Raw genomic sequence first — 15,535 nt, 5'->3', positions numbered from 1 at the left:
GGTTTCAGATAAGCTTAGCTCTGGTGTGGCAGCCACTTGAGGAGTGAATCAGTCTATGGAAGCTCTTTCTATATCTCCTTCTCTCTGTATAACTGCCTTTCTAATAAAAATATATTTTTAAAAGAAAATTGCAATTAAACAATTTGGAAGACATCTCATAAAATATAGTGTGTACTTTAATTGTAATTAAGAATAATTTTTTTGGAGACAGAGATAATTTTTTTTATTGTCACAATTAGAAAAATTGGCAAGCAGGCCATGAGGCTCTATAAAAGATTTTCATATGGCTATAAATTATTGCTTTAATTATAAGAATTTACTATGTACTAAAATTAGAGTCTTAACAAAGGCAAGAGAAGGTAAGGGAATGCTTTAGAATCCTCTAAAAGTTAAGATTTTAGCCACAATTAAGTTTCAAGAATCAGAATTACTCTTCCAAGTAGTAGTCAGAATTAATCTTGCAACAACTAAATCCATGTAAAACAAGTGTGTGTGTACAAACTATAGGAATCAAGTGTTTGGAAGCAAAGGAACTGCAATCCCTGACAGAATAAGCATGTTAATATCTACATTCATTGCTGATTAGCTGCAGCTTGCAACAATGGCATCCCATATAGGAGAGCTGATTCAGGTACAGGCTGCTCTGCTTCCATCCAGCTCCCTGCTAAGTCACCTGGGAACACAGCAGATGATGACCAAGTAGTTAGGTCCCTGATACCCATGTGGCAAATCTAAATGGAGTTCCAGATTCCCAGCTTTCACCTGGTCCAGTCATGGCCAATGTGGCTATTTAAGCAATGAACAAGCAGGTGGAAGGTTTCTGTCTCTCCCTTTCCGGCATTCTGCTTTGCAAATAAATTCAATAAATCTTTTAAAAGATACTGCTTTTGGTAGCCCTAGTCAGTCCTTGGTATGAGTTCAACACCTGAATAAAATTTACTTAGAAATTAGCTAAAATTATGTAATTAAACCAAATGTTGGGCTTGAACTCAATTTTTTTCTGTGGCTGTCTCCCAACTTTCTGTGGTGTCAATTCTGTGTAGTTCTTCCTAGGTAACTAGGCTATGAATTGACTTCAGATGACAAACAAAATTATAGAACTAGGCAATTTAGCTAGTGCACACATAGTTGGGTCAGACAGCAATAGAGAAATCTGCCCTGCCTTTCATCAGGAAGGGAGGATAGACTAACACACAAAGACAAAATGAAAAAGAAACAATGTTCTTCCCAAAAATATTCCACATATGCAGTTTCATATAATAACCCCCTGAGTTCTACTGCTTTCTTACTGAGAAACCTCATGCTGTAAAATTACAGACTGTCATAAACTCTGCTGTAAGACATCACACTCATTAGAGTGAATCATTTTATTCTAGCCTGGAAGACGCAATTCACCAACACACAGAAGCAGTCTCAATTTTCAACCCAGATGCAAAGCTTCGAATAAAGACATTTCTGAACCCAACATTTTGAGTTTCCAAAGAAACACATTTTCGAGTCTGCTTCCACAGCGTAAGGCTGATGTTCACCCTTTCAATGAACGCATGGCTATTTTGCTCAAGGTCATCACATCAACATCACTGGAAAATCACTATGTCTAACATCCCAGACCTCTTCTCTGGAGTCCGATGCCATGCTCTATGGTTGCTCTGGTGTGAGCTCTGCCACACTGGGCTACACATTTTTTCCCTGGCAAGTTTAGACTGAGTGTGGGCTCAGTTCAAAATAATTACATGCCTACCAAAAAGCATAACAACAGTGCCTATGAATGGAAGAATGGACAAATTGTGGTGATCACATGGTGAAATACATCACTACACACGGTGAGAGATCACAGCAGAGATCAGCTAGCCAGAGTAGGGGAACTCTTGGAGGGAAGAGCACTGCCTGTGAAGGAGTATGAGGTAGCCCTTGGAGATTCTGGCCACGTCCCATCTCCACTTCTGGGTGGTAGTGAGTATATACACATTTAAAATTAATTTAAATTCTTCATACATCTATTTAATATTTGAATTAACTGAAAGAAAAACAAAATAGAGGGGCTGGTGCTCTGAGAAGCTGTCTGCATTCTGTATCAGAGTGCTTAGCACACACTCCTGCCTCCAGCTCCTGAATCCATGTTCCAGTTAATGCAGATACTGGGAGATTCAGTGAGGGGTCAAGTAACTGTGTTCCTGCTAACCACATGGGACTGGATTGCGTTTCTGGACCTACGTCAGTCCTGTCCCAACCTTTGTTACTGACATTAGGGAGGTAAGTCAGAAGTTGAGAGCTCTCTGGCTCAAATAAATTCTCAAAAATAATTGACAAAATCTGTAATAATTTATAAAAATTGAAAACAGTGAAAATGTGCAATAGGGAACTGCCTAAATATATCATTAATAAAACACAATGCCATAAACATAACAGTTACAAAGACTAAGCTAATATACAGAAAGTTCTAAATGGAGTAAATTTTCAAAAAAAAAAAAGATTTTTTTTTTATTAGAAAGTCAGTTATACAGAGAGGATGAGAGACAGAGAGGAAGATATTCCATCTGATGATTCACTCCCCAAGTGACTGCAACGGCTGGAGATGAGCCCATTTGAAGCCAGGAGCTTGGAATCTCTTCCGGGTCTCTCATGCAGGTGCAAGGTCCCAAGGTTTCGGGCCATCCTCAACTGCTTTCCCAGGCCACAAGCAGGGAGCTGGATGGGAAACGGGGCCACCAGGATTAGAACTGGTGCCCATATGGGATCTGGGTGCATGCAAGGCGAGGACTTTAGCCACTAGGCTACCGTGCAAGGCCCCATGAAATAAATTTTTAAGTATAAATTCATCCAGGTAAAAACATACATGGAGAAACATAAAAGAAATTTGGCAAAACATATCAAATATGGACTGGCTTTGGTCAAGGTGAAGAGATGTAAAAATCATGGGCTTTCTACCAAGAATAGAAAAGCAAATCTTATTAGAAGCATTATGTTTTTAAAGGATTAATTTTATTTTTATTTGAAAGAACTGCAGAGAAGGAGAAATAGAGAGGTCTTCCACCTACTGATCTACTTCTCAAATCGCAAATGGCTGGAGCCAGGCAGGTAAGAAATCCAGGAGTCAGGAACTTCTTCCTGGTTTCCCATGTGGGTGCAGGGACCCAAGAACTTGAGACATCCTCCACTGCCTTCCCAGGCCACAAACAAGCAGCTGAATATGAAGTAAAGCAGCCGAGACACAAACTGGGTCCCACACAGGATGCCTGCAGTGCAGGCAAAGGCTTGGCTTACTATATGCCACAGCACCAGACTCTAGATCATTCTGATATATTAAAATACATTGCCTCAATCAGTATGAGATTTTATTATTCCATAAAAAGTATAACACCGAGTTCCATCATCCAAAACCACCAATGGAAAATGAATAACAAACACATACAATTTATTTCTGAAGCTGTCCGTTCAGCTCTGGCATTCCTGTTTGTAGATCTAATTGTATGACGAATGACAGCATGGGGCTGTAAATACAAGCATAACACACACACTTAAAAATGTCAGTCAATAAGTTAAAAGATCAAATTTTTAAAAATTAAGCTACCATTTACTGACAAATATGATTATCTACTAAATTAAGTTTTATGATAAATACCATGAATAGTAAGACAGGTATAAATTAATCCATGCTTTTACTGTGTAAATTATGGAAGAGGTTCAATGAAGACACGCTATCTAGTCCTCAAGGAGGTAAACTAGGTATAAGAAGGTAAGACAGATATTAAAAAAAGAAAGGAAATGTTAAAGTGTCATTTATTAAATGGATAACTGAGCTATTATCAAAGAGGAGGTAGAAAGGACTTTTCAGTGAGGAGTACTGAAGTTTGTCACGAAGGAGTTGTACTCTCATGTGGGTTGTAGAAGTCCAAGTAGGCATAAGAGGTGTGGAAACGCACAAGACAATGTTTATTTGGGTGCAGTGAAGAGTTTTAGGTAAAGAGATGATGGTGCAATATTGATTCTATTTCATTGTTACTGTCAACTGTATACTATGCTCAATATTTACATACACATCACAGCTGTGTATGGATAGGAAAATACCATCGAGTATTGTACTACCTGCTTTCAGGCATCCATGGTATCCCCATGATAACAGGGACCCACTATCTTTGTTCATTGCTGAGATCAGTTTCAGACTTTTCATTTGGAGTACAACAGAAATCAGAATCACACACACACACAGCTTTTTTGAAAGATGTAATAATTTCTGCCAGTAAAGACTTCTTTTATTAAAAAAAAAGAGAGAGATGAAAACACTGACAGGCAGTCTAGTGAGCCAGGTCATCTAACACTCTGACTGCCAGACTAGAGCTTTCTATTTTACTTTTTTGGTGAAAAGAATTTTGTTGGGGAATGTATAGCAAGAGAGAGGGTTCCCCAGGGTCAGCTTTGAGGTTACTGAGATTGGGTGTAAAATAGTAGGGAGGAGAAAAATACTGTGTACAAGGAAACTGAGTAAGAATACGGTGGTAAGCCAAGCAAGTTCACTACCTCCACTTTCTCTTCTATCTCTGCCTGCTCCTGCGAAACTAGGCCTTCAGCTTGACCTGTATCTATCAAATTTCTTATTATTTACTCTCATTTACTGATGGCTCAAAAATGCCCCCCCCCCCCCAAAAACGAAGTTAAGCTGCTGGAAACTGAATTGGCAATCCAATATGGGATGTCAACATTGTGAACTGCAGTTTAAACTACTGTTCCATTAAAACAAACAAACCGGGCCAGGCGTGGTAGCCTAGCAGCTGAAGTCCTCGCTTTGCATGGGTGCCGGTTCTAATCCCAGTAGCCCCGCTTCCCATCCAGTTCCCTGCTTGCGGCCTGGGAAAGCAGTGGAGGACAGTCAAAGTTTTTGGGACTCTGAACCTGCATGGGAGACCCGGAAGAGGCTCCGGGCTCCTGGCTTAGGATTGGCACAGCTCTGGCCACTGCAGCCACTTGCGGAGTGAATCAATGCATGGTGAAAGATTTTCCTCTCTGTCTTTCCTCCTCTGTGTACATCTGACTTTCCAATAAAAAAAAAAAAAATCTAAAAAAAAAAAAAAAACCAGGCAAAAACAACAAAACCCACCAGATTTTATCTATTTGAAAGGCAGAGAGTCATGTATGAGAGCTGAATGGGATGTGGGACAGACTGGACTAGTCTGCTGCTACACATACTGGCAAGTACGGGAACCAGGGCAGAGGGTGGGCCTGGTGGGGGTTATTGTGGGTCGCTCCAACTAGGCTGCAGCTCCCTCTGCAAGGGCAGAGTGTGTGGTGGACAGAAACCAGGCTGGACTGCAACACCCATTAGTTCCAGTGGAAGACAGGACTAGAAACAGAACTGACCCAGCAACTGCAACCATCAGCTGATTGGGGCAATGGTCTGTACCAGGCCCTGTACTTGCAAGTACACATAAGAATCTGGTCTGGCAACCTCTTAACAGGAGGTCACATGCAAAGAGCAGGGGGTAACCTCAGAGTGGAGCAGGAGGATAGGAGGAGGCTTGTGTCCCAACCCTGGGGACTCCTGGATCCTCACCAAGGACTATCAGTACGGGCACTAAGGACTATATCCCAACTGCCAAGGAGACCACGAGGAATTGGAGTGCTTTGGGAGGCTGAGAACTCTGAGATCATCCACTCCTGTTTGTATCTCCTGCATGGGATGGAAGAGGCCCAAATTTTTCTTCGCAGGATCTAATGTCATCAGAACAACAGCCAGGAGCCCTGAGTGGTCCTCAGAAAAAGAACAGTAAACTTCCTCCAGGAATCAGGAGAGGAGCTTTCTCTGGTCTTTACTTAGTTCCAATTTTGGATCCCCACCCTCACCAGAGATGGTCTCCCCAAGAAACTGTTGAAATTATCTGGACAATAAGATGCTGGACTCTATGCATGGTATATGCTTGCAATGAAAGAATCATGACTAAATTTGAACTATAATACTGCAATTAGGTGGAGGAATCCACCATGGCGGGAGGGCACGGGGAGGGGTTGGGGGAATCCCAGAGCATATGAAACTGTGTCATAAAATAAAATGTAATTAAAAATATTTAAAAAATAAAAAGAATCTGGTCTGAGATCACCTCAGACAAAGTTTCTTTGGGGATCTCCCCAATTGAACTGCCAGACACAGAACTCTAACCATGAAAGGAAGTACAGGTTCCATGGTGTGACCATGGAGTGCAAGTGCCAGAGCCAAGCCTCCTCAGAGGCTCAGACAGAGCAGTGGAGAGCATGACCAGGTGCACATGGAGGATATGGCAGTCTATCAGAACCTGCACAGGATACCTGGCAGGTACCACAACAGAGGACAGAACAAATCAATCAACTACCCAGTCATATGTTGGCAGTGAAAAACTGGGCAAATGGAGACTCTAAGGTGGACTATGTCAGTCAGTGGATTCTGCAGTGACCTCATCGTGCTTGGAGTGGCAAGACTGGCAGCAATTCAGAATTGTTAAACTATCAAAACCACAAGAGCAAGATGCTTGAAGCATGCCCCAGATCAGGGACCTGGGATGGGTGGGAGACTGGGTGGGGCTTCTCCCTTTATCTCCCCATTTTCCCCAGATACAGGGAATAAAATGTGGAAATAATAGTCTGACCCACTTTCCTGTAGCCCTTGAACCTTTGTGCCCTAATTAACTATGTAAAGGTTGTCCAAAATAAAGAAGAAAAAAACAGAAAGAAAAGAAAGGCTGAGTGTCAGAGGGAAAGAAACAGAAACAGATTTTCCACTCACTGGTTCACTTGCACAAATGGCCAGGTTTGGTGCAGGCCAACGAAACCAGGAACCTGAAACTCCATTTGGGTCTCCCATATGGGCAGCCATAGCCCACCCAAACACTTGGTCTGTGTTTGGCTGCTTCCCAAGGTGCATTATCAGGGAGCTGGATTGGAAATAAGAGTAACTGGGACCTGAATTATCACTCTCACAAGGGATGCCAGTGTTACAGACAGCAGCTGTAAGGTATCACTGACTCTGTACTGTAACACTGTAACACTTCCTTGAAATATTGGCCCCAAAGTCAATAATACTTTTTAAATTATATTTTTGAAATATTAAGTTCACTGATCCACTACTTCATCATTCTCCACAGGCCTCTTGCCTATCTTCACTTTTCTCTCAGAATTTTAAATTGCTACTCCAAAGTTTGAAGCACTCTGTTGCTGATAATTCAAATTCCCTTTGCTCCCTGTTATCCAACACACTGGTGTAACAGAATGCTGACCCTGGATAGAATGAGCCTGCCCGATTACATGCCAGGTATCAGTCACTACATGCAGAGCAATTACATGCAGAACATCCTGAGAATTTCATTTCATTTCATTCATTCATTTCATTTTAGCCTTCAGGCAACACTTCTCTAGTCATTCAACTCATCCACAGTTTTCAATTACTGTTTCATATCTTTGTCACATTCGTCATCATCTACCCATTTTCCTTTCAGAAAATGACCTACCCACTCACTTCACAAACTACAAATCATTAGCCACACTGTTAGGGATGCTCCTTTCTAATGTCAGAGAAGTGTTACTTTATCTAAGTTCTAGTTCCTTATCACATTCTACATCCCACCCTCTGCCTTCCTCTCGGGGCTCTCTTTCCATCTTGCTCTCCATCAGCATTCATCAGCTTCTCCTTGCAACACATAAAAACAAGGAAATAAATCCTGCTGCATTTCATTCTCCCCAGCTACTGTTCTTACAGTCTTTCACAATTCAATCTGATAAATGAACTACTGTACTTATTTTCACATTCCCTCAGTATAGCTTCCCTTCCATTGCATGAAAATAATCCTTGTCAAAGTCTTCAAATACTACGATCTAAATCCTAAGGGCTACATAACTTAGACTATATTCTCAACAACAACAAGAACAACAACAAAACTCTCCTTTTTTTCCTTTTCATGTTTCTTAACCATCAATTTTGCTAGTTTCTTTTTTGCTTACCTGATCCTTAAATTTTGGGAAATGCCTCAGGGTGCTTTCTGTGATAACTATTTCTACTTGCATTTACCTCTTAAAGCATCAACTACATCTATATTCAGTGACTCAATTCTGTGTTTCTGGACTAATTTTTTCCCCCTATGCTACAACCACATCTTTCAGTAGGTAAATGAAATCTTTCTTCTCAAATCTAATTTTTCCTCTAGTGCTCCTATCAGTATATGATTATCCATCTAGCTGCCCGTGTTCATTACACTGGTAAATTTTTTCCTTACTCCAACATCCTCATCCAATCACCAATTCTCTCTTAAAATTCTCAAGCTAATTTACTTTTTTTTAAGCCTTGTGGTACTCAGCACCAGCTAAAGGATCTAGTTATCTTGGCTAAATTTGGGAGTGTCTTAACTGTTCAGCAATGTATTCACTAATCTGACAAGCTGGGGAGAGGGTGTGGAGAAGCATATCAGATGTTACTCCCTTACCCTTAAATGGTTTCCCAGTGCCTTATTCTAAAGTTCAAAGTTTCAAACACTGTTTGAGAAAGCCAGGGTCTACCTGTATCTCACCTTCCACCACTTCCTTCTCTGTTTTTCGCTCTAGCCACTTTCCTTTAGTTCCTCAACTACACCCACATTTTCTTCTCACCAGGCTTCCAGACATGCTATTATTTCCTCTGCTCAGAATACTTATTCCAGTTCTATTGTTCTAATTCCAATGCATCCTTCTGGTTTTCAGCTTAAATATCACTTCTGCACTGAGTCTTTTCCTAACCCTATAAAATTCCTTAATAGTATCCTATATTTTCCAATCCAGAAGAACTTCTACACTTGTAGGTTATATACTAGTATTTTCCAATTTCCTTAGAGATTTTTTAACATGTATTCTGTCAAGGCAGGAGCAGTGCCAGTCTCACTCATCACTATTTTGCCCCTTAACTGCCTGGCACAAGGTTTTGCATGTCAAGGATGGAAAGAACAGCAGTATTATTAAGAAGACAAAGAGAATTCAGAAAGTAGGGGAAATTCAAGAAGTACAACAAAAATGATGTGAGAACAGAAATGGTTTAGTTATCTATAACCAAGGGAAGACCAACTGGGAAAGGAAACAGTAAGTAGTAGTGAATTTGTGTTGTAATTGTTTTAACAATGTTTGGATTTTAAGGGATTAAATATTATTTATTGGACCCAGTGCAGTGATATACATCAGGCTAATCATCCACTTTGCAGTGCTGGCACGACATATAGGCAAGGTTTCTATCAAGGCTGCTCCATTTCTGCTGCAGCTCCTTGCTTATAGACTGAGAAAGTAGCAGAAGATGGTCCAATAAATCTTTAAAAATATATTATTAATTCCAAATTTAAAAATGTTTCAGATAGCAAAAAGATCTATGTATGGCTGGTTTAGCTGATATTTAACATCCATTGAATACTCAAAAAGTATTCATTACAGAATTATGCTACAAACTAGGCAACAAGTAACAAAGATTAGCTATTACACGTTGCCTAATGGCTATTGCTGTTAAATCCTTAAACATAAATGATGGTGCATTAACTAAGGGGATAGGCCCTGAATTAGCTTGCCCAGATCCAAATCCTGGTCCCACTATTCATTATTTATATGATACTGGGAAAATGACTGACATTTTCTGTTCCCTGTTTTCTTGTTTGTAAAACAGGGACATATAAATAGTTGTACCTACTACAAATAACAGCTTGATTATCAGATGAGTTAACATGGAAATAATTTGGCCTAATACTTGCCACATACCAGGTATCAAGGGAGTGTTAGCAGTTAGTAAGATATGTATAAGATAAAATTTAAAATTTAAGAACATTAAATAGAAATATAAACAATCAATAACATATAAGCTTTAGTTCTATAATAATGCCAGAAGTGAAGGCAGAGACATCAAAGCATAAATGAAATGAAAAGCGCAAATCCAGATAAATAGAAGCAAAAAAGAGTTATATAAGAAAAAAAAAGAGCTACTGGTGAAAAAAAAGTACAGCTGTGTTTTACATATGTAGTTAAAAACAGGTACCTGCTAATGAGTAGTAAATCCCTCATTTCTGATTAAAAAGTTATTTATACATAGTAAAAACAATTATGCAATAATTTCAGAGAAGGTATGTATAGTTATGAGTAGCCTTACAAGTAATTATTATGAAATAATAATTGTGAAAAGGTATTGGAAAGGATAGAAATTTTCAATGGGAACTTCAATTTTTTTTTGGGGGGGGAAACTTCAATTTACTTTTAAAACTTATTTGTATGCTGTTAATCATCTACATACAGAGCTACAAAAATGATTACTGGGCCCGGCGGCGTGGCCTAGCCGCTAAAGTCCTCGCCTTGAACGTGCCAGGATCCCACATAGGTGCCGGTTCTAATCCTGGCACCTCCACTTCCCATCCAGCTCTCTGCTTGTGGCCTGGGAAGGCAGTCGAGGACGGCCCAATGCTTTGGGACCCTGCACCTGTGTGGGAGACCTAGAGGAGGTTCCTGGTTTCTGGCTCCTGGCTTTGGATCGGCATAGCACCGGCTGTTGCGCTCACTTGGGGAGTGAATCATTGGATAATAGATCTTCCTCTCTGTCTCTCCTCTCCTCTGTATATTTGACTTTGTAATAAAAATAAATAAGTCTTAAAAAAAAATGATTACTCATTGTCCAGGCAGTCTCTTTTGTGAGGAAAATGCACATAATGCTGTGTTCTTCTCTTAGGCCAAATCAATGCTGTTAAACCTTTATTTTCTTGGAAACAGAAGTCATTTATACATATCAGTAGGAAGATCAGACCTTTTTCATCTCAGCTACATCTTTTTTTTTTTTTTTTATTGGAAAGGTGGATATACAGAGAGGAGAGACAGAGAGGAAGATCTTCCGTCCAATGATTCACTCCCCAAGTGAGCGCAACGGCCGATGCTACGCCGATCCGAAGCCAGGAGCCTCTTCCGGGTTTCCCATGCGGGTGCAGGTTCCCAAAGCTTTGGGCCGTCCTCGACTGCTTTCCCGGGCCACAGGCAGGGAGCTGGAAGGGAAGCGGGGCTGCCGGGATAGAACCGGCGCCCATATGGGATCCCGGGCGTGCAAGGCGAGGACCTTTAACCACTTGCGCCACCGCGCCGGGCCCAATCTCAGCTACATCTTAAACACTTTAGGTAAACCGAACTAAGAAAAAGAGATCATATTAAGAAACTAATCCTAGTTTTAGAACAGGAAAAGTATTAATCAGTTACATTATAATAAAAATAGCATCAACTAGAAATTGCAGGTAGGCTAAGTATAAGTTACATAGCTAAACTGATCTTTGTAATAGTGATTGTGAAAACAAGCTCTGGGGTCGGCACTGAGACATAGTTGGTAAAGCTGCTGCCTGCAATGCAGACAATCTATATGGGCAGTGGTTTGTATCCCAATTGCTTATCTTCCAATCCAGCTCCCTGCTTATGGTCTGGGAAAAAAAGAGGAAGATGGCCCAGCTGTTTGAGCCCATGCTACCCACACGGGAGATCTGGATGAAGCTCTTGTCTTTGGCCTGACTCAACTTTGGCAGTTGCAGCCATCCGAGGGAATTAACCACTGGATCAAGGGTATCTCTCTTTCTGTAACTCTGATTGCAAATAAATAAATAAATAAATCTTAAAATAAGTTCTACCACTGTATCAACAATTTTCAACTATTAAATTGCAAAACCCTTCCTTACCTCAAAGTCATCATCATCTCCTTCGGTATAATGTGCATGGTTGTCTGGATTGTTCACTTTGTCCAACAGTTCAACTGCTAGTGCCCTAGACAGACCTGGCTGTCCAACAAATGTGTGCTAGGTAAAAACAAAACAAAATAAAATTCATGAGTATGCTTTTACATCTCTGGTTATCTAAAATGTTTACATGCACCTGTTGTTTGTTAACCAGAAAAGACAAGCCTATACGATGCCACAATTTCAATGGAGGATATATTAGTAAAAACAAATCAGAGAACCTGTAACTACATATATTGTAAACTAAAGAGCCTTTTATAGGTTAAGTTTAGAATATAAGTAATTTCTCTAAATATAGCTATATAAAGTTTTTGTTAATATAGATCACAAACTCTAAATTGGGACTAACCAGATCACATTCACTACTCATATCATTATGTTGACATGCACATGAGCACTACATTACAGTCCATTATCCCAACAAGAAAATGTATGTGGATTTTACATTTGTACTCATTTAATTTAGTAAAATCATGTTAATGTACCAAGTGCACAATTATTATGACATTCTTAAAAAGCTTTCTTAGGCTGTTGTGATAATTTTATCTACTACAAAAATACTTTATACACATATAGCATTCAATAAATTTGCATCAGAAGCCAGGAAAAGCAATTATTTTTAAGTCATAGCAATATTTTCAGGAATCTCCCAGAAGGCAGGGTCAGCAAACTACAGCCCAAGGTTGTTATTCTACTTCCTTTGGTAAATAAAATTTTACTGGGTATGAAAATTATACCCTTTCATGTATGCTGTCTTTTGGTTTTTGTGCTACAAGGACAAAATTGAGTAGCTCTGACAGGGACTGTATGGCAACTCATGTCAGGAAAAATCATTCATATTTTCATATTAAGCAATTTAAAATACCTTTTCCTAGTGACATATCTAATGGCTTGCATGACTATAATCTCTTGATAATTTCTGTAATTTCAATGACTTACTGTTAGAAGTCTTTCAGCAGTTGGTCTTTTTTTGGGATTTTTGGTTAGTGCTATTTTGACAAAATTATGAAAAGTTGATGACCTTCAAATAAAAAGAGACAACATTTCACTAATATTAGCTTTTTATTGTTATGAATAAAATCAACTTAAGAGCAGTTAGAAACATGAGTTTTTTCTTGTGCTTCTCAGTCCTATTTAGGCAAAAGAAACCACAAAAAAAAAAAATCCCAAAAAAACCACCACCACTAAACTCAAAACACAGTCTATTTTTGGTAACATCTGGGTCAGTTTTTTGCCTAAAGCATTATGGAATATACATTACACTATAACACACCATACAGTATATAATACAACCTATAAAAATAACCCTACATCTGGAAATGGGTAGGCTGTGTCATTTACATAATTGATGATCAATTTTTTCCAGGTACAATTCAGGGGTCAGAACATCCCTTCCTCACTGCCACCTGTATACAGTAATATATATTTTGCTATATTGACAGAATTTGATGGCAGAGAGGTAGGGTGGGCAATATAAGAGACTATCTAAACCCCAAAGAGGTTTCTAGCAATTTTACCACTCAAGCGGGTTCTTCTGCCACCTGCACTGATGAAGCAGGGCAAGAGAGAAGACATAACTTGAAAGAATAACATGACTATTATTAATTGACAGAGGGATATGACCACTACTGTCACGATTGTGCTACGAGAGAGACTGGACCAGAACCAAATGGATGGAGTAGCTTCAATGACTGGCAGAAACAATTATATAGTAATTCTCTACCAAAAAATCAAGTCATTGTATGTACATCTGGGGTATTACAACAGAGGTAACATACAGTCAGACAGTAGTAAACTGACAAATGCTCTCCATTTTTAAAAGATTTATTTATTTATTTGAAAGACTGAGAGAGAAAGAGATAAATACAGAAAGAACCATCTTTCAGCTGCTGGTTCATTCGCTTTACAGCTGCTGCTAGGCCAAGCTGAAACCAGTTTCTCCTAGGTCTTCACATGGATGTAGGGGCCCAAACTTCTGGGCCATTTCTGCTGCTCTCCCAGGCACACTAGCAGGGAAGAGGAATGGAAGTGGAGCAGGGTCACATGAACTGATGCCCTTATGGGCTGCCAGTGTTGTAGAAGATGGAGGTTGAACCCATTATGTCAACACTTGACCCTGGAATCTGTTAACACTGGCATTTAAGAATCACCAGATACTGAATGCATATTCAGTCATTCCTACTATTATGCCCTTCAAGTGGTTAGAAACATAAGAAAACAAAGAATAGGAAGAAATTCATTCTCTTGACATAATTCTATTCTCAACAGAAAAGAACATGGGTAGCAGTAGTAAATAAATACCCCTACTCAATGCAACCTTTCTTTCACTTCTAGCATCATTCCCAGAATGAGTTGCTCCCATAGAAAACTACATTCAGATGGGCTACATAAAGCACTGGTTTCGAATCAACTTTGGGAAGGGGCCTCTTAGGAAATGGAAAAACCTACAGATGGTCCCAGTAGAAAAATGAATGCACATACAGAATCTGAGAGGGTGAGGATTCTCGGACATGTCAGACATCCAGAAACTGCAGATCAAGAATTCTTCAATGTAAGAACTTTGATTGATATATATATATTTTTTTTGCTTAATTTTTAAAAATCAAATGTATGAGGAATACACTCCTAGAAAAACAATTTTTTTCATTTCATCATCGACATCTTTATGGACGTGTATATACAGACAAACTGCTTTACTTTTTAAGAGAAAGAAATATTTAGAACAAAAACAACCCTCTTCACAATTATGGAAAATAGGAAAGTCAATGAAGAGAAATGGTTGAGTGTCAAGGTACGTGGAAAATATTTTCAAGTTATCACCTCTGTGAAAGTCAATATGTAACTAAAGGAAGTCAAGGAATACCAGGAAAGAACTGATCAATCTTGACAATCTTAATGTATCCTTTTCTCACCACTCCTCTTACTGGAGCTGCTATCTAGCTAAGAAAACCCCTCAGTGTTTCAATAAAAGTGAATTATAAATGTACATCCTCACCATAGCTCTGCAATGAAATCAGGTGTATCACTTTGGAAAAAGTTGAGTCCCTTCTTTTATAGATGATAAAATCAAAGCCCAGCAGCATTAAACAAAACTTGTGTATTCTTTAACTCACCATTTTGATTTGTCCTTTAGCTTTGGTGGCTGAAAATTGCTTTTCGACATTAAGAAGAGAGCCCTGAAATAAAAATTTAAGTTAAAGAACAATATTAAAATATGTTTACTACTACAGTTAATAATCAGAGTGACTATTCTAAAGTAAATTTATATCAGTAAGGCACTGATAAAAACTTGGATATGGAAATTCAACTTTTTAAAGAATACTACATTTATTCATTTATCTGAAAGACAGAAAGGGAGACGGAAATAGAGATCTTTCATTGACTGATTTTCCTCCCCTCTCTATCTCCAGGTGGCTGTAATAGCTAGATCCAGGTCAGGCTGAAGCCAAGATGAAGAACTCTATCCCAGCCTCCCACCTGAATGTCAGGAACCCAAGTCCTTGGCATATCGGCTGCTTTCCCAAGTGCATTAGAAGCAAGCTAGACTGGAAGCAAAGTACCTGGGACTTAACCCCCTACACCCATACAGAATGCCAATGCTGCATGCAATAGCTCAACTATTCGTACAACAGGCTGGGTCTCCAATTTTTTTTTTTCATTTTGTACAGCCTGTTGAAAATTTCTCCACTTCCGTAGGAAATTTTTTCAGCGTCAAACTAGTTCTTATTAAAGTTGTTAAATGTTAGTGTTAGATCATACAATAGCATCATCTTCTTCAAGAAGTTTCATTTTCCTTTATGTTTTTTCAGCAACAC

The 15,535-nt window shown here is 39.2% G+C and overlaps 1 protein-coding gene across 1 annotated transcript in view; it reads right to left on the bottom strand.

Annotated features, from left to right (window-relative positions):
- The window catches only part of MAP4K5 (mitogen-activated protein kinase kinase kinase kinase 5), a 95,489-nt gene that overhangs the window by 33,661 nt on the left and 46,293 nt on the right, over positions 1-15,535 (bottom strand). The window contains exons 10-13 of the mRNA XM_040970023.1: positions 14,834-14,966; positions 12,660-12,741; positions 11,664-11,780; positions 3,413-3,491 (exon numbers count right to left, since the gene is read on the bottom strand). Coding sequence (XP_040825957.1) covers positions 3,413-3,491; positions 11,664-11,780; positions 12,660-12,741; positions 14,834-14,966 — 411 coding nt within the window. The remainder of the gene's footprint in view (positions 1-3,412; positions 3,492-11,663; positions 11,781-12,659; positions 12,742-14,833; positions 14,967-15,535) is intronic.

This window comes from Ochotona curzoniae, unplaced genomic scaffold, assembly GCF_017591425.1.
Source record: "Ochotona curzoniae isolate NIBS_2020 unplaced genomic scaffold, NIBS_Ocur_1.0 scaffold_4701, whole genome shotgun sequence".
Lineage (NCBI taxonomy): Eukaryota > Metazoa > Chordata > Mammalia > Lagomorpha > Ochotonidae > Ochotona > Ochotona curzoniae.
Note: the sequence above shows the minus strand (reverse complement) of the source record. Positions and strands in the feature narration are given on the sequence as shown.